Source organism: Sinocyclocheilus anshuiensis, unplaced genomic scaffold (genome assembly GCF_001515605.1).
Source record: "Sinocyclocheilus anshuiensis isolate Anshui unplaced genomic scaffold, SAMN03320099.WGS_v1.1 scaffold369, whole genome shotgun sequence".
NCBI lineage: Eukaryota > Metazoa > Chordata > Actinopteri > Cypriniformes > Cyprinidae > Sinocyclocheilus > Sinocyclocheilus anshuiensis.
The window spans coordinates 1,414,203-1,434,792 of record NW_015540935.1 but is presented as its reverse complement, the minus strand read 5'-3'; the positions used below and the strand labels follow the sequence as shown (position 1 = coordinate 1,434,792).

General features: G+C 37.9%; 2 protein-coding genes across 2 annotated transcripts in view; one reads left to right on the top strand and one right to left on the bottom strand.

Annotated features, from left to right (window-relative positions):
• The window catches only part of LOC107689558 (protein lin-28 homolog A-like), a 12,255-nt gene extending 7,637 nt beyond the window's left edge, over positions 1–4,618 (bottom strand). The window contains exons 1-2 of the mRNA XM_016487579.1: positions 4,376–4,618; positions 3,209–3,384 (exon numbers count right to left, since the gene is read on the bottom strand). Of these exons, the coding sequence (XP_016343065.1) occupies positions 3,209–3,384; positions 4,376–4,385 (186 nt within the window). The 5' untranslated portion in view covers positions 4,386–4,618. The remainder of the gene's footprint in view (positions 1–3,208; positions 3,385–4,375) is intronic.
• A 12,661-nt stretch (positions 4,619–17,279) lies between these two features.
• LOC107689546 (serine incorporator 2-like) overlaps positions 17,280–20,590 on the top strand; it is a 23,139-nt gene continuing 19,828 nt past the window's right edge. The window contains exons 1-4 of the mRNA XM_016487567.1: positions 17,280–17,375; positions 17,865–18,026; positions 19,864–20,051; positions 20,248–20,327. Coding sequence (XP_016343053.1) covers positions 17,337–17,375; positions 17,865–18,026; positions 19,864–20,051; positions 20,248–20,327 — 469 coding nt within the window. The 5' untranslated portion in view covers positions 17,280–17,336. The remainder of the gene's footprint in view (positions 17,376–17,864; positions 18,027–19,863; positions 20,052–20,247; positions 20,328–20,590) is intronic.

The window sequence follows — 20,590 nt, the reverse complement described above, 5'->3', positions numbered from 1 at the left end:
TGAATGAATGGCTGAATGGCTGAATGGCTGAATGAATGAATGGCTGAATGAATGAATGGCTGAATGGCTGAATGACACTTCACCACACCATCCCCCCTGATTTGTATTATTATTTACAATTTGACTACTGGTCATAACATAGTATTCTGCAAAGAACTATAGGGAAATAAGTGAACTATACTGGTATATTTTTTTTGAGTTTTCCAAAAATATAGTGAGAGGCACATTTTCGCATTGAGCCCATGGTGAAAAATAGCTTGACTGCCTTTAAAATGTAGGTGTTAAGAGGCTGATAATTTCAAACACTGCTAGCTGCACCAGGTGGTCCACGCTTCGGCTCTCACGCGACGTCAGGTTTAACTGACACCCATCTCTCAGATCCTCCCAACACCCGTCAAGGCTTCCTGCAACCATCCGGAGCTCCATCCTTCTCTACCACTCGCCCTCCTCTTTTACTACAGAGTTTTTTTATGAATGAGTTCAGCGAACAACCCCCTCCCCCCCAAATACTCCCTCCCTCCCTCCCTTCCTCCAATCTCTTGATCTCCACTCCCAACATTCTCCCTCAGCATGTCTTTCAACAATTTTTCACCATTAATTATGAAATCTCTCTCCACCCGCCTCTCTTTTTGGTCATCTCTGCACACAAACACCATTCATTCAGTGATTCTCTAGTCTGAGGAAGGCAGGATTTCCTCCTGTGGCTTTGACAATGACCTCTTGGTTATCAAAACCATACAACCTAAGAATATCGAGAAACCTTCCTCCAAACAACCAAGCTCAAATTCACACTGCGCAGTACTACAAATGTTGTCCTAAAGGGTTAATACACATTTAAATATGGAACACATCTTAAAGGGATAGCTGACCCCAAAATGAAAATCCTGTCATTTGTGCATGCTCTTGTCATTACAGTCAATTTGTGCTGAATGCATGCACTGATTTATACTATCCGATTAATCGGCTGATATCTAGCCGATCTGAGACAAGACCGATAACTATACCCATTTGGCTGATTTATGAACAGTGCTGGGGAAAGCATTACAATATTGCATTACTCCCTAAAAAAGTAACTAATTACATTACTTAGTTATTTTCTGGAAAGTAACGTGTTACATTCATTTTGCGCTACTTTTTAAATCTGGGCTGGGCTTGCTTGTTTATAATATTAATATTAAATTCATTTTTCTACATTGCTCAAAATATCTTTTGTTTTCAGCAGAACGAAAGTCATACAGGTTTGGAAGGACTATCCCTTTACCACACAGCCATGCTACGCTGACGTTCCCTTCTCAGTTTTACATCCTAACGTGCAGTCAATGAGACTTAAAGACAATGTGTGCTAAGCTCCAACACCCTCCGTTCATCCTCCCAGACAGCCACCAAAGACCTCTTACTTGGAGAGAGACGGAGAGATCACTTGACACTGTGTATGGCTGCCTGCCCGTAAGATGCTCTAATCTCTGTTATACATCACTGCAGAACAAATCGGAGTGATTTTGAGTTTAATAGTCATAGAGGTTTTACTTTCGAGCTTTCTGTCTTCATTTATAAGGTGCAGACAGTAGTCAGAGTTAAAGAGCAGACAAGGAACAAGGACATGCTGAGACCGGACTTGAACCTGTGAGCATGTGTACAACCCACTGAACCACGGTTCAAACATGAAATAACATCGTTTGGGACAGTTTGATCTACAGGAGAGCACCCAAATCTACACACACTAACAATGAAGCAATCATTTTCAATTTGCTTACCATTTCAGGCCAATCTTTGGAAGAAATGTGAAAGAACAGGCCTGCATTTAAAATTTAATACAACCTAATAGAGTAAATAAAGGTGAAGTGGGACCACTTTTAAATTTAAGTTTTGCCTTTAATATTTTGTTCATTTTCCCACTGTACAGTGTAGAATAAAAAAAAAATTGGCATATTTTAAAACAACAACTTATAATATAACAGAGCGCCCACTTTCTGTATTCACCCTATTTAACATTGAAAGGGGAAAACCCCTTAAAATTAAAACCCCATGAACTGACATCCCATACAATGTTCAGAATAATAGTCATTTGTTTATTTGCAGAAATATTAAATAAACAATTAAAGCACACGAATCTCAGCTTTCTGGCCTCTTCAGTTCGGTTTAGTCCAATACATACATTCTACATCTATAAAGACCACCAGAAATGTGGACGTTTCCAAAGAACCAAATAGATTAAATATGGAAATCATTCAAAAATAAAACCACTGGACAATACATGCGTGTTAAATAACTAAATAAAGGTCCCAGTTATAAGCAAAACAAGAGCTTCACAACCTGGTGTCAAATAAAAGAAGCTTTTGCAATTCTAAGAAATTGTCCAAGAACTCCAGAAATAACTAAATACATAAATGAATAAAACCATCTACACACAAACCAACACAGGATCTGAAGATCACCATAAAACCCTATACAGCTTAAAAATGGATGCTAAAAAAAAAAAAAAAAAGAGGTTTCGACTGAAGAATTTGGGTTTTGATTTAGCCTCTATCTAATATTCAGGCGTACACATTTATTTCATAACTGTAAATATTCTGAAGACTTTTGGAAGCAGGTGTCTATGTTGGTTTTTGATATATTTTATAAAGTAATTAAAATAGATGAATCTATGATCCTTTTTTTTTTTTTTTTAACTGTAATACTGGATCAGATGTAGTTGATAACACTTTAAAGGTGATAATTCTTCATGGGAAGTTCCATGTACATAAAGCAAAAATAATGTCTGTTACTCCCTCTTTTAAGTTTTTCTGTAAAGAACTTAAAATATTTGATGACTCATTGATTTCAATCACTAGGAACAAGAAATGTATACAAACGTCTCTCACATTAAAAAATGTTATTTGTAAAATGTAATGTTTTAACCTCCATGATGTATATCTGTTATATGTATTATTGTGTTCTGTTTGACGTTAAGTATCTCTGCATGTTTGTTTTTGAAAGAGAAAAAAAATGCAATTAAAAAAATAATAATATCCAGGCGTTAATGTTCGTGCATTAACACCGAACACTAAATTATAGCTTTATAAAAGGTAGAAAATAATTATACATGCAGCCTACTAATACCGTAAATATTTAATGTAGCATAGTAACCTCGTTTGAGTCGTGAGAGGACTACAGAGGTAGGCCTTACAGGTCCGCTCCATTAAAAGCGACAGCATTCATTTGCTCTCACCTGATGGACGAACACATCCACGGGTGAGTCCAGACAGATGCCCTCCCGGTGGGTCATGGACAGAAAGCCGAAGCCCATCCGCACGTTAAACCATTTGCAGAAGCCACTTCCACGGACCGAGCTCGAGTCTTCCTCGGAGCTCGCGGCTTCCTCCTCCTCGGTCTTTGCACAGCCACCTTGATGAATCACAAAAACGAGAAAATCACAACTAACTTTACAAAAATATCACGCTATCGAAAGTGGACGAAAAAATCAATCTGAGGGCTGTTTCGACATGTAGTGAATTCATCACGCTTGGCGAGAACATGCCAGAAGCTACGTGCAAAACACCAGTGAATGGATTTTCTCTTTGTTCAGCACTTATTTTACACTGTCCAAATGCATACTTTTATAATCCAAAATAAAACGTTTGTTTACATAAAAAAACGCAATTAAACGCACAGTCCGTCCATAGGCTGTTATCAGTTCAACAGGTAACTTGGAAAATGTCTCGGTTCATTTCTTCGCTGATTTTGTAGACAGCAATGAAAGTTGAAACGCTAGAATTCCATTTCCCTCAAGAAATATACATTGAAATGTCTTGCAATCATCAATAAATCAAAATAGGGAATATTGTAGTCAAAGCATGCAGCTACTTTTCCATTATGTGAATCATCAGTGGTATCAAAACGTTGAAAACAGATTATCAAAGGACTTTTTTTTTTAATTAACGCCTCATGCAGTTCTCTTAAAAAGCGCTATTTTAGCATTAAATTACACACAATTAAAAAAAGTTGATTTATCAGTGCGCGCTCAGTAATTAACCAGATAAGCACAAATGCGCACCCGCTCACCTGTGTAATATTGCTCATAAACTGAGCCCATTTCACCCATCTCGCCCATCAACCTCCAAATAAATCCCAAGTAGTACTGAAAGCGCCTCAAACTTCCCTCCGCATTTCAAAACTCTGAGTAAAACGCCAGAAGGAACGAACAAACAAAAGATTCGGGGTACATTTTAGCGGTAACGACGCGACAATTCCAGGGCTTCTGGGAAGAGCTCTTTGTAAAGATCCCCAAATCTGAAAGACAATGCAGGAGATCCGTCCCACCCCCCTCTTCTTTATCCCGCCCCCCTCTCTCTCTCTCTTCACTGACCCCCCACTGGAGGATCACCCACGACCTCACCTTCAGCCATGTCTCCAGGATGTCTTCAACCTCTTCTTGCTTCACACTGCAAAAATAGATCATTGATTGGGGCCCCAAACAGCATAAAACAGTGGCCAGTGTTTATTCCTGAGTGAATCACAGGACTCGGGTCACTGTAGCATCCCCTCAGCTATAGGTCAAGTCTACGTGATGCTCAACTTCACTGAGCTGATGAACTGCACGTTTCTGCGACCATAGGGTCCAAAGTCGCCAATGGGCCAATCGCAGATGGAGAATGTAAGGTTGGGGAATAGGAAGTGCCCTCCCCTCTTAAACCCTGCTGACACACACACACACACACACACACACACACACACACACACAGCGGATAAAAGCAATAAAGGCCTGACCACTTCCTTCACAACAAAACATTGATTTGTTGCAATCTATATTCTACGCATCTAAAAAAACCATGCGTGTTTGAAACGTCATGAATAACATCTTAAATACTGTGTCATTTTAAAATTTTCGCAGGCCTATATGACTATGTTATTTATGATATAGTTCTCACTACAAAGCGATGTCAAAGTATGCTACTGTACATTTTCCCAGTTAGGCCATTTAAGAATGAAAATGTGTGGGGGAAAATCTGAAGGTGGTTATCGATTTTTTTTAAAGACACTCCATCAGAACGCGTTTTTTACCGTAAATAATGTGTAGCCTACTAATTTTCAAAATAGCATGATATTTGCGTGCAACCCAGAGTAGATGCGTTTTAAAGAAGTCGAAGACTCACAAATACAAGTGTAGGCTATTTGCTGGAACCTATCTGTGCGAACTCTTTTTTTTTGTTTTTTGTTTTTATATCAAAAGGCAGGAAATCAACTCATCGGTTAATATGTCTCTATAGCTAATGATGTTAAAAATGCTCAAAGATGACAGCAGTTCTGGTTTGGGCTTCATGAAGCGCACATGTTCGCAGAGTCTTATTGTTCTCACACCTCAAGCAGAAACCAGGAGAACAATGAGACACTGAGCCGTGTAAATGGTATTTAATTGATCTCTGACGCCAGCGCGTAATGAATGTGAATTGCGTCAAGTGCGTCAAACACCATTCACACTCAGCAATTTACAATTACATCAACCTGCAAAACTTCTTGAAGCATGGAGGGAAATATATTTAATAAGAGTAAAAGATTTATTTACTTATTTAAATAACGTGTTTTTTTTTATTTTGCCAATCATTACAATATAACAAAAAGCTTATTTATTTATTTATTTGTTTTTTTTATGCAGGATATATTCATCAAAGATGACAGCAGTTCTGGTTTGGGCTTCATGAAGCGCACATGTCCGCAGAGTCTTATTGTTCTCACACCTCAAGCAGAAACCAGGAGAACAATGAGACACTGAGCCGTGTAAATGGTATTTAATTGATCTCTGACGCCAGCGCGTAATGAATGTGAATTGCGTCAAGTGCGTCAAACACCATTCACACTCAGCAATTTACAATTACATCAACCTGCAAAACTTCTTGAAGCATGGAGGGAAATATATTTAATAAGAGTAAAAGATTTATTTACTTATTTAAATAACGTGTTTTTTTTTTATTTTGCCAATCATTACAATATAACAAAAAGCTTATTTTTTTATTTTTTTATTTTTTTTATGCAGGATATATTCATTTTATTAAATAATTGCATATATTTCACAAACTAAAATATGTAGATGGACTATTTCTATTTGCATTTATCCGTCATTTCTGTGGTTGATATCATAAAGTTCTCACCTGTGCGATTCAGATGCGGATTCGCCGAGGGCATCTTCATGACTTAGAAATCATTTCATTTTCTCTTTGTTGTTCGGTCAACTAAATAATGAGGACTGGTCTCCAGCCTTGCGAGAACCTAAAAGCGTGAGTCCAATATTCCCCTTCTCAAAGGCATTTTATAGTACGCCGAGCATTTGCGAGTGAGTGAGTGAGTGAATGGATGGATGGATGGATGGATGAACGAGGAGCAGTGAGTCAGTCGGGGCTCCTGCTGTGGTTCTGCTCTGGTGACTGTATTGGGGTTGTCATGCGGCCCGTCACCCACAAACACAATTAAACCCGCATCTACTTTCCAATTAAATATGCATGCAGGATTCTTGGATGCCGTTCATCAGCCTCCCAAACGCACTCTCAACAAGAGCACAGGTTGCTGACTCATGTCAGAGGAAACAGCACAGCACCTGTTAGTCGTGTTAGTCATAAAGCTTCAGCTAATTAAACACATCGAACAGAAGCAGAACTCTCTTCATATGATATTTGGGCATGTGCTTCTGGGGGTCACATGACGCACTCGTTAAAAGCCAATCAAAAGTGCAGCTGGAGCTCTGGCTCTGTGTGGAATGTAACACATAGCTTACTGATTATCACGCATTATAAAAAAAAATAAAAATAAATAAGGGGAAAAAAAAGGAAATATATGTGAAACAGGTGCAATATCTAAACATATCAAACAGTGGCATGATACATTGTTGTCACATGATCTTTTAAAGTCATGTTTCCTTCAGCAAATGGTGTCTGGTTATCTCTTTTTTGTGTGTAAAATGCATTAACTTTCTGTCAAAAAATACATAAATAAAATAAGAGAGAAAAACAAAAACAAACACATCTGTTCTTTGGTCACACCAAAAGCTTGAAGGTCAAGAACAATGCATTATGGGATAGAGTATGCCAGTGTGCTTTGGTTGTTTTAGTAAATGTATTAGGTCACTTGAGTATTCACACTCTCAGGAAAAAAAAAATGTACACAATGATCGCTGTCACTGGGTTGGTACCCTTTCAAAAGATATACCTTTGTACCTTACTTACCCCTAAAAAAGTGCATTTTAGTAGCTTAAAGGTACATAATTGTACCTAACGACTACGTACTGTAAATACTACTTTAAAATATGAGCACATTTTCTGATTACCAGTGTACTGGGTATCCCACAATGCAATATGTTAAAAATGACCATACACTGATTTCCAGTGAACCAGAATACCCACAATGTTCATATAAGATGTTTGTAAACAAATTTCTATTCAAATTGTTCTGTGATGATAACTGGATAACTGAAACATGAATAAACTCACATTACAACATAATGCCTGCAATAAGCATTATTCAAATATAATAGAAATATAGTGAAAGCCTAAAATGACATAGTATTATATATATATACTGTATATGTATGTATGTATGTATATGTATGTATGTAAATGTATTGAATTTATAACATACACTGTAAAATTTAACATACACTGTGAATTTAACAGTAAAAGACTGTAAAAATGCTACAGTAAAAACCTGTTAAATGGTTAATGGTAAATTCCCCTACTATATACGGTGAAAAACTCTATTGGACATTAATTTTACGGTAGTATACCATTTTTGGAAGTGAAAAAGACCGTATAATTTACAGTGAATAACCGTAAATTGACATTCCCAGAATTCCCTGCGTTACATTTCAAATTTGATATTTTTTTGTTGAAATAACTATGTTTCTTCTTAGTTTTTTCTTATCAGTTTTGTATATTAGGGTTGTGTGTTACACCTAATGTTGTTAAATGAATGTTTATTGCATTATTTCAGTTTCATGTGTGTTACCATGATGGTGTTTAGTGTTTGTGTGAATGACGCTGTGCACCTTCTATATATGTTATTATTTAAAAGCTGCTTGTGATGGGCTTTGGTTCGTCATGTGACTTTCTCATCACCACCTGCATTTGGTGGTTATCAGCGTATTACAAAGGTACAAAACAGATTTCAGTACTTCAATAGGTTGGTATATTAACATTATATCAGTTAATGAATTTACGGTATTTAACTGTAAATTTAAGTTAAAACCGTAAAACCTAAAACGTCGCTACCATATTTTTAATGGTAAAATTCCGGCAACCACAGCTGCTGGTTTTTTACCGTCAATTTTACAGAATTTTTTTTTACAGTGTACAAATACCCATATTGTCATTCTGCTAATTTTATGTTTGAGATTTATCATATGTAGTCAAAGTATACATGCTATATGTATATTGTTGCATTTCCTAAAGGCAACATACGGCATGCATACAGATGATAAAGCAGCTGGCTGCATTTATGCTTCCCTCAGGAAGATCATGAAGACTGAAGGATTTCTATGGAGATATCCTTAGTAACCAATGGCCTTGGCTTGTTTCTGCCCCAGAGGGGTTTTCTGGAGGTGACCCATGTCAAGCAGAGGTGACTAAGGACAATGGATGCGGCACGTGCTTGAAACACCCTTCAAACTGCCCCTCTTTCTCTCCTCAACACACAGTGAAGATGGATTGTATTTAGTACAATACATATCTAGATGTTTATTTACATTATATGTTCAGAGGTTTTAGTTAAAGGAATAGTTCACCAAAAAAAAAAAAAAAGAAAAATTGCTGAAAATTTGCTCACCCTCAGGTGATGTAGATGAGTTTGTTTCGGAGATTTGGAGAAATGTAGCATTATTTACATCACTTGCTCACCAGTGGGTCTTCTGAGTGAATGGGTGCCACAAGTAATCCACACGAAGCAAAAAGCTGCGTATTTGTAAGAAACAAATCTATCAATAAGGCTATTGAAATTGAAACAGTCTAACTCCACAAGTCCACAATCCATAACAATGCTTCCTCCAGTAAAAAAAAGTCCATCCACTATGGGCCTCTCACTATTCTGGACTGTTTAGGCTTGTAAACTATGCTTGATTTGTGCATATTTCTCTCCTGATTCAGACGAGATGACTTTTTCTCAGGAGAAAGCAATAAAATGGATAGAGGACTCGTATTTTGTTTGAAGTTAAAAACGTCTTAATGATGGATTTGTTTCTTACAAACATGCAGCTTTTCCTTTCACAAGATGTTAATTGTTGGGAGTGCTGTGGATAACTTGTGGATTATTGTGATGTTTTTATCAGCTGTTTGGACTCTCATTCTGATGGCACCCATTCACTGCTGAGCATCCATTGGTGAGCAAGTGATGTAATGCTACATTTCTCCAAATCTGATGAAGAAACAAACTCATCTACATCTTGGATGACCTGAGGGTGAGCACATTTTCAACAAATTTTCATGTCTGGGTGAAGAGCTTCAACAATGTGTTTACAAAACCAGACTATTTCACAATATAAGGACCTTTTTGAAATATTTGAGAAATTAAATGAGATTATGTGCAAGAACATTAAATAAAAAAAAAACAGTTCTTTTTTGTCTAATTGGCAGCATTTGCAATTATATGCATGGAAAGCTTGGACCACACTATTGAGAATCAGGGTCATATCCCAAAGGGAAAGCTGCCAGTTCAGTTCTTTCTCAAAGACCTTAGGGAATCAGTGGATGATCAATACTTGGAAAGCAAGTGTGAAACAGTGGAACGGCCAGTCACATCTAGGATCTGATTTCAGTGATCTTGTCTGTAAAGGATGACAGTGAAGGATGAGACTCGTCCTCTGACTCACCATCAGAAACTGGAGTACTGGAGCAATACAGTTCAACTGTTTCTTTTGCCACTCCTGTATTTCTCACCTATTTTCAGATCTGCAGAAGAACAAGGCTGAGTGAAAACATTTTGTTAGCATGTGCAGACTAAATATTAGCTATTGGTGATATCGGAGACAAAACATGAAGTACAGTGGTTTACAGTTTCAGCACCCTGGACAGCTCTACATTGCATTTCTCTGAAACATACTGTAAGTGTCTTGTGTATTACAGCTATTTAAAATCTGTAAAGTGTCAACCGTCGGCCTAAATAGACCTGGGATTGTATAAATGTAATATTCCTCTAACCTGAGAGTATTTTATTGCACAATTGCACTTCTGATTGCATTTTTCCTCACGTCGAAGTGCTTGTGCTGTACTACTCCTCTCTTGTTAGTCACTCTGGATTAATGTTTCTGCTGAGCGAATCAATGCAAATGTCATTGCATGAATATAAAGACTTCTAGAACATTTGGAAAAATCAGCAAGGAGAACATGGCAGGTCATGTTACAAACAGTTCAATTCTATCTGTAGGTATATATTCAAAAGTCAAATAACAGTGGAATTTATTGTGTCTGTTTTCTTTAAAGATCAATATGGGAATTCTGTAACGGGGCTGACGAGACGTGAGACGTGTGGATCCATCTGCAGGCTTTATTAAAGAGACGTGGTAAACAGGCAGGGTCAAACAATGGCAAACAGGTATATGGCGGGCAAAACACAAGAATAGTCCCAGGGCTAGCGTAGGTCACCGATCGGCAGACAGAAACACAGGGGCGAGACGAGAGGGAAAAAAACAGGAAAACAGGCAAAGATCAGAAACCGCGGAAACAGGCAAGGCAAGGCAAAACAAGGAAAACACAGAGATTCGGAATGGGGTACGGGCTAAACAATACTCAGCAGAGAAAGGTGGTTAGAGTGGGTGTTATATAGTGAGTGAGGTGATTAGAAACAGCTGTGTGCAATGAGTGCAATCAGTGCAGTGTGCAAATCGTGCAAAGAATGATGGGATATGTAGTCCGGGGTGCTATGCAACAGTTTGTGTTGTGCGAGAGTCAATGTAATGGAAAGGGTGACCTCTGGTGGTGAATAAACGGAAGTCCATGGACCGAATTCGTGACAAATATACAATGTGGAATATGGATGAAGAGTCAGAGCGTTGTCTCAGATGAACAGAGCTATTAATCGTATTAATCTGGATAAGAAAGATCAGGATTTCCTGAGGAAGCTGGATTTAATGAATCATTGCTACCCATTTTCTACCTATATTACAAACGTTTTGGAGAAATTGGCAGTCAGTTTTACTTTTTTATCGTTAAATCTGTTGTTAGGTTTTTGCCCCAGATCAATCAGCAAGTGTTTGACTGACTTGACTTGCCTTTGGTGGATGTAATTTGAAGATTATTAGCAAACGCCAAAGACCAGAGTAACTAGGAGACATCAAGAGTAAGGTGATAGTGAAAAATTCCACAGTTCCATCTTTTTCACTAGATGCCGCTGCAGGAAATTAAATATATATTTATTAAATATATATGTAAATCTATTTGACAGATTGTAAAGCTGCTGTAATTAACCCTGTAAAGTCTGAAACATGAAATAATAATGAGAAAAATCTCATTTTAAAATTGAACAGTTTATAACCATTAAGCAAATACATTTAAAACAATGATACATCAAGCATTTATGGCTCATTTAGTGTGATATATAATATGGAGCTCACACTCAATGTGAGAGAGAGAGAGAAAAAACACCTCAACTTTATTCAGATGCCCAAAATGAGGAAAAATGTGCAATTTAGTGCAGTTACTGATATTTATAAGGACAACAAGTAACATGATTTCTCTCTCTCTCTCTCTCTTCAGTTTGTCAGTTATTGTGGACTGGTTTGGCATTTTTTTCTGCATTATCTTCACCTTGCATATTTATTAAAAGCTGCAAACAGATCCTTGCCTCAACTACTCTCATACAGTGTGACAAAATAACTGACCCAAAGCTGATGGATCTAATGACGGTTCGTCTCCTCCTCACCCAGTGGAATTGATCCTTTGAGGACCACACTAGTCAGTATTTAGATTCTGATCCCTCCACTGGGGTCCATTAGTCTTCCGGCTCCACCGAGAGCCGTGGGAGCAGAGCGAGGCCGGTGGGCTAAATGAATGATAATGCGCGACACCTGCGCCACTCACCGGTCTCAAGTCACACGGAGCAGCTCCGGAAGGATAAAAGGAGGAGCACGGAAGGACGCAAGTCCAGTGTTGTGCCCATTTTCGACCCCTGCCAAATTATTACCCCCTCTCGTTGAAATCGCTACCTGATTGCCTAATCCTAACCCCTCCCCCACACCTAACCCTAAACCTACCAATACTAGGGGGGTAGGGGTAATAATCTTGCGGGGGTCAGAATTTGGCACAACACCTGTAATTCTGCAAATGGAGCAGCACTGTACTTGATAACGTCAGTCAGCTCGCCTTGGCTACTCCGGTTATCTTCACTGTATGCATACAATACGCCGAAATATGATATCAAACACCACTGCCTCTTTTAGTTTTCTTTTAAACATATTAATAGCCGCAAAAACGTATATACATTACAGTGAAACGAAATATATCAAACACCACTGCCTTTTCGTTTTCATTTTAAAAATATAAAACATTAATATGTGGTTTAGGTAATATGTGCACATATACTCTGATTATCTTCACTGAATGTATAATAAAATGAAATATGACAAGCACAAATCTGCCTTTTTTGTTAAATGTCAGTTTTAATGAACAATATAGCCATTATAAAAGTATAAGTATAAAGTATAAAATACTTACGTAATAGGAAATAAAGACAAAAGCAAACAATTCAGTAAAATGTATGCAACAAAGACAGCGCTGTATTACGATTAATAAAAAAATAATTTATATTATTTACATATAACTTTGTGCTCAGCCAAACATAACTTTGTGCTCAGCCAAAACGATATGACCTGGAAGAAATAATAGATTCATGAGACCAAAGATTGCCTGTTAGATTTACCCAAAATGAATTATATCTCATGTTTAACCACTACAGAGCCATCAGAGCCAGCGGCAAATGTCAGAAGGCCTAGCCGAGGTGAGGCTGCTCTCGGCGGATACATGAGCACTGAGCGCCCGGTGATGGCGTGGATCTCGCGTCTCCGAAATCGGCGAAACAAATTTTTAAATAGGCACTATCTTTATAAATAAACCGCAGATTTGAGTTTTTAACAACTATATTCTCACCTGAAATACTCTTAGAACTGCATTTCATGACACAATAACAGTAATATTTTGAAAATTATGCGGGTTTTCTCCGCCATTTACGCTCGCTGGTTGGTGCGAAATGCATTCTGGGATACCTGGTTGCCTCAAGTTCGCACAAGTCACCTCTGGATGCATCCTTGATAAAAGGGGCGGAGCAAGAACACATCCGGGGATTTAAACTGTACTTGGCCAGATGTGAACTTTTGCCTTGTCCAGATACCCGCTCTTGCGGTCTTTGCACTTGACCACTTGACTACTTCTATGACGTATTTCCTGTATTTGTTCCAAGTGTTCAAGTGAGCATGAAGACCACAAGTGTGTGTAGAACTTTTCATTACCTGACGGGACACACTTAGAGTGTTGTAAAAATGCAAGTGTTTACAAAGCTTCATTTTTATTTTCAATACTTTGAATTTTAAAATCAAATTCTAAATATCTGTCCAGTAGTGCCTATAACAGATGACACAATTTAATTTTGTGGTGCTTCTAATTAAGTAATAAAATTTAGTTGCAAATGTTGTACAAAATAATTATCACCACTACTCATTTGCACCAATAAAATGTGCAACTCTTTGTTTTACTACCAAATTATATGTAATAGCTAACTATTATTAATATTTAACATACATTGGAAAGGTTTCCATGACCTCTCGCGAGATCTCGGCAAAAAGTCTCACGATTTATTTCCAGAACATGATGCATGATGGGATACACTAAGCCTTGAATACCGCTCCGGAGTGGTATTCTATGGGCTTACACTTCTGCCACAAAAGATCATATTTTGAGCGCACAAAAGTGCATTTTGCACGCCCGCTATCTGAGTTTTGTGGAGAAAATGTTCGTTTTGCAAAGAAAAAAGTCTTTCGAGCGCACTAAAATCAATTTTGCATTTTTATAGGTGCAGTAGAAGATCTTGGAAAATGCTAACTTTAGCCTGATAGCACTGAAAGCAAACGTCCCACCCTCCCTGCAATCGCTACATCATGTGTCATTCACCGGTGAGAATGTAACGCTGGGTTGTGTTGAGCAAGGGAGCTGTTGGTATTTAGCGAGCACTGAGGGGGGCATCAGGTGAGCAAGCTAGTGAAATGTTGCACGCGCAAAAGAGAAGGTCTGCACACATCCAAAAACGTATTTTAAATGCAAAATTGATTTCCGTGCGCTCGAAAGACTTTTTTATTTGCGAAACGAACATTTTCTCCACAAAACTCAGATCGCGCGCGTGCAAAATGCACTTTTGTGCGCTCAAAATATGATCTTTCGCGCGCAGAATTGTGGCAGAAATGTAAGCCCATAGTATTCGAGATAGTGTGGGTTTAGTGTGCGTTAAAGGCACTGCGCTTTGGCGTTTTTAAGAACTGGGACAGTCTTGCGCACTTACTTTTTGTCGCGCGCACGCGCTGTCAAGTGGCCAAGACCACAAGTGTGGGTATAGATAGAGGCTATTTACACTAAGTGAAAATAGCAGTATTTTTAGTGAAGATATGCTATTTACACTAAGTGCAAATAACTATAGATTCTATTTATACTATGTTAAAATAGCAGGATATTCTGCTAATTACTTATTGCAAATAGTGGGAATTATCTGCACCTCCGCATTGTAATACATTGCATAATATGCAATAATAACTTATTGAGTGTACATTTTAATTTTAATTCAAATTATTAAATGGATGCCACCTTATTGGGACAAAAGCCCTCTACACCTACCCTAACCCTACCCGATACTTTATTTTCAACTTTTTGATTTGATTATTTCCTTAATTTTTATTAAAAATAAATGCTTTTCTGATGCAATTTGAAATTTGAAAAGGGAGAAAAAAGTTAGCCAAAAGGCAGACTCGAAAACGGGTCGATCGCGTCAAAAGTAGTATAACACATGCTTTACCATCTACACCACTGAATCTGAAGATTGATTTTCTTCTTTTGTAATGTTGACTAGCCCAATCACACGTTGGTGGGTGGAGTTAATGTAAATAGCCTCTGCCAACAAGGCGGGCTATTTGCACTTAGTGTAAATAGACACTCTGATTTTTGTTTTATTCCCAACAGTTAAACAGTTGCCAACAGAAAAAAACAGGGGGTGCTGCAGCACCCTCAGCACCCCCACTTCCCGCGCCTATGGCCCAAGCCTTCTGAACCTCCAGCTTCACCCGGGCCCTCCAAGGCCATGTGTCCTTCTCGATCCTCCGATCGCTCGGCTCCACTGGTACGTCATTCAGTCAGCAGATTTCCACCTGCTCCACCATGGACCTCTGAGCTTTCAGCTTCACCATGGCCCCTTTGGGTTCTCCATCACTTTGGCTCCACCGTTGGCCTCGGTTCTCTTGTGTCTAAGTACTACTATGTAAATATGACTATTATTGGATGAGAACTGAACTAAATGATGACATCACAGTTTTTAAAGGGCTGCTTTACAGTGTAGTTGAACTGCTTTCATAATTGATTAACTTTACACATTACTGAACGGAACTGCATCAACACTGAACTGACCTCAGCTGAGCAATGACATTTTTTTAGAGCAGAATTGATGTCTGTTTGCATCACTGAAACATTATTTTCCTGTTTATCCCTGTAAAGCTGCTTTGAAACAATCTGTATTGTACAAATCACTATAAATAAAGGTGACTATTAATTTAACGAAGAATTGGGATTAAGATCCATTTGCAGCTTCATTGACAAAGCACAAAGAGTAGTCAGACAGGTGCGGGTTGATCACCAGAGAGCAATACATACAACCAGGGGCTGGTCAGATATCGTGTAATGTAAACAGGTACAGGTACGAGGTAGGCAGAAAACAGTCAACAGCACAGTCAAGGCAATACAAAGCAAAGGTCTCTAGGCAGGCAGCAAATAATCTAAACCAGGTAAATAATTAGGAGATCAAAATACACAGGCAGCGGAAACATAGTGGAGAACACTCAGAAACATCAGCCATGGCAAAACAAGATTTCACACTAAGCCGTGTTTGCTCCAACATATCCAACGTGACCACCTGCTTGCACAGGGAGCGTGCAGGGGACTATTTTCAGGCGCTGCGTAATATCATTGCGTGATGATAAACTCTTTTTTGAAAATCTAAAATAGCAGAAAGTTTTGTAGGTAGGTAGGTTTAAGGGTAGGTTTAGGGTAACAGAGTACAGTTTGTACAGTATAGGCTATAAAAACCATTACGTCTATGGAAACCAGTATGTGTGTGTGTGTGTGTTTCTATCCCGGTGGGGATTTAAACCTGAATACACACTTTTTTTTTAATGGATGGGTGCTTTTTATTTCACTTCTTTCTGACTGAAGCACTGCAACACCCGCGGACTGCAATGATAGAGCTTGGAATAGCCAGGACAATTTTTAATATAACTCCGACTGGATTCGTCTGAAAGAAGGAAGTCATATACACCTAGGATGCCTCTGGGGTGAGTAAAACACAGCCTAATTTTCATTTTTGGGTGGACTAACCCTTTAAAAACAAGTTTTGTACGAATTATTTCGGACCGTTTGATGTTGATGAGAATTCAGATTCGGACCTTTGAATGTAAACTTTGAGAACCCCTGATGTAGGCTATATTTATTAAGCAGCCATACTGGCATCTAGTGGTTAAACCATGGCATTACATAGGAATATTATTTTTCTGGCCACCAAACGTCTCTAATTTGCCTCTTTTCACTGGAATTAAAAAAAAAACATTTTCTCTATTTAGCCTAAATACTACACTAATTGTAATATGAATAGTAAGCATATTAGAAAAATATTAATGCTGTCTCTTCATCACTCCCCAGAATAAAATGCGATTGTAAAACGTAGTCAGCGTAGTTATCAATACACAATAAATGCACATGATGTGTTAATAATCACTAGAAATGGCTGCAAATATAGTGAAACTGCTGTCTATCCTACTTAAACCCATTCAAACATATTGACAGCACGGAGTTGTTTGGAACTATTGAGAGCTCCATGAACCACGTGACCGCGTGGCGGCGAGATCAAAGCGTGTCGTTATAAAAGTTATAGAAGTCATCTTTCCAAACCCTGTCATCTGATTGGCTTGTTCCTTCAGCGATGATTCTGTACCGCCGTCTGATTGGTCCACCGGTCCAGCGATGTGTCTCCCAGCCAATCATTGCTCACTCTTTTAGAGTTTCCTTTCTTAAGAAAGTCGAATGAGGCGGAAAGATTGACTTCCGTGTTTTAGCTTTAGTTTCGGTGTCTTCTCCTTCATCATGGGTGCGTGTATGGCCTTGTGCTCGCTGGCGAGCTGCGTAAGTCTAAAATATTCTTTTGACTCAAATCAATGTTGTCAAATTTCATCTGGTAAAGACAGCAGCGCATTTCCCCCAAAACTTCTATAACCGAGACGAGTTTTAGAGGTTGTTTCCTCGTTTTGGTTACGTAAATAAACTATAAAAACATAATGACTAAAGGACGGCGTTTCTTTATGTTTTTAGACTCTGTTTGCTCTCAGTAAGGTCATATTTGCACCCAATGTCTACCTATAAAACACTTTTTCAGAATTTCGTCGCGCGCGGTTCACTCGCTTTCCAGACCAAACATTTCCATTTTTACCAGCGCTGTTTAATATAAATGTTTAACATACAGGTCCAGGCTACTCGTGTTCTTCCTGTAGTACGGAGAAATGTGTGTATTTGCTCTGTTGAGTGTTTCTTGACCAACTGTTTTCCTGCTTGACACAGTCTGTATTGTATAAAGCGCTGTAGAAATGAAGGTGACTTGACTTCCCATCACTGCAGGCGTCCTGTCTGTGCGGCTCTGCGCCCTGTCTTTTATCAGGATGCTGTCCTTCTACATACAGCTCCACTGTGAGCCGCCTGGCCTTCTCCTTCTTCCTGCTGCTGGGCACTGTAGTGTCCATCATCATGATCCTGCCCGGCATGGAGACACAGCTCAAGAAGGTATAAGGAAAAGATAGACCGGTGTCAGATTGAATGATTGATTTTTATTAAAGGGAAATATTTGCCCGGCTCTAAAACTTAAATTTGGGGACGTTTTAATCTGAGACCAAACATGGAAATAAACAAAACAAACGAATAAATAAATGTCTATATTTATTTTCTAAATATTGGCACCACTGGTCATAAATTTGGAATAATTGAGATCTATTTTTCTCGTGTTTACCAAGGCTGCAGTTTGTTTGATCAGAATACTGCAAAAACAGTAATAATGTAAAATAGCATTACAGTTTAAAATAACTTTTCTATGTGAATGTGTATTTTAAAATGTAACTTATTCCTGTGATGCAAAGCGGAATTTTCTACAAGAACGTCACAAATTGATCAAAAGTGACCGTAAAGACATTTATATTTGTACTTCAAATAAATGGTGGCTATTCATCAAACAAATGCTGAAGAAAAAAACAGCATCATAGTTTCCACAAAACTATTAAGCAGCAAAAACAGTTTTCAGCGTCGATAATAATTAGAATGATTTCTGAAGGATCATGTGACACTGAAATTCAGCTTTGATCACAGCAATAAATTACATTTTAATATATATATTAAAATAAAAAAAGTTATTTTAAATTGTAATAACATTTATTAGTGTTTACTGTATTTTTGATCAAATAAATATGTCTTTAGTGAGTGTAAGAGACTTATTTCAAAAACATTTAATTATTCAAAAAGTTTGACAGGTAGTGTAAATAATTATTTCTGCACTATTTCTATTTCTAGTTTATTGCTAATTAAATGTAAGTGAATTTCTGACATTCTGAATCTCACTGTGCGTAAAATATACTTTAGGTTTATAAATACTAGGCTTCTGAAATTAGCATTAGTAGAATTATTCTCCTAATAATTTGTAGTAATGATTAGATTAGTTCCCTCTTTGCGGTTTTCGAAGCCTAATATAAATCCATGTTTGAGTTGTGTTTGATGTTGAGATGGATATATTGTAGGTTGTGGGAAAATGACCTTAGACTACTAACAACATTACACTTCCAAAATATTTTTTGCATGTTTATATTTGCATACTTGTATCAAAAGCAAGTTAACAAGAATATATATATATATATATATTAGGGCTGCACGATAAATTGCATGTATTTCTGCACTATTTCTATTTCTAGTTTATTGCTAATTAAATGTAAGTGAATTTCTGACATTCTGAATCTCACTGTGCGTAAAATATACTTTAGGTTTATAAATACTAGGCTTCTGAAATTAGCATTAGTAGAATTATTCTCCTAATAATTTGTAGTAATGATTAGATTAGTTCCCTCTTTGCGGTTTTCGAAGCCTAATATAAATCCATGTTTGAGTTGTGTTTGATGTTGAGATGGATATATTGTAGGTTGTGGGAAAATGACCTTAGACTACTAACAACATTACACTTCCAAAATATTTTTTGCATGTTTATATTTGCATACTTGTATCAAAAGCAAGTTAACAAGAATATATATATATATATATATGTATGTGTGTATATGTGTGTTGTGTGTATATGTGTGTGTTTGTGTTCTCTAAATACATAAATCTGCTCTTTGGCTGGTTTGTTTGCCTTCTCTCATTTGTGCCGTGCTTTAGTAGTTTTATGAAACCGCAGCAAGCTTAATTTATTTAGTGGTTTATGCATTCATAATCTCACATATTCATAATCTCACATTTAAATTTTTCAAATGTTTGTGTTTGAACATATAAACAGCCACAGTATGTTATCAAGACTGTAAAGGGAGATTGAAATATTATATTTGTAAAGCTGCAGTTTTTTTAATTTTCTTGAATTTATCAACAGATCCCTGGTTTTTGTGAAGGAGGCTCTTCTATACCTGGATTTGAAGGGAAGGTGAACTGTGAGATCATTGTTGGCTATAAGTCGGTCTACAGGATGTGCTTTGCCATGGCCTGTTTCTTCTTCCTCTTCTCCATCATCATGATCCGTGTGAGAAGCAGCAAGGATCCACGAGCCTCAATTCAAAACGGGTATAGCTTTACTATTCACTCTTCCAGCTGTAATGATGGACAGGGTGTGCTCAGTGCTGCCCTCTGCTGGTGAAAGCTTTTTTTTTCTTTTTTTTTTTTAAATATGGAAAATTCCTTTTTGCACAATAGTTTTATTTTGTCAGGGAAGTCTTATGTAATGACCCGTGCCGATGTGACCGTGTATGTTGTTTTTCAGTTTCTGGTTCTTCAAGTTCTTGATTCTGGTCGCTCTTACAGTGGGAGCTTTCTTCGTTCCAGATGGGGCTTTCAACACAGGTACATCAGCTGATCAATAAGGTCTAATAAAGTTAATTTCGAGCCCTGTCTGTGCAAGAAACTGAACAGTATTTATATCGTTTTTTACCTCTAATGCACTGCAATGTCTGAACTGTCCTGAGCGCATCCAGAGCGCGTTCAACAGCCGGCGCGTAAAGCGTCTTCTTCTTCAGTCTGCGTGCGAGGCGTCTTCTTGCTTTACGGCGGATCGCAGACTTATAAGTGCATTACCGCCACCTATCTCTCAAATGGACCATTGACAC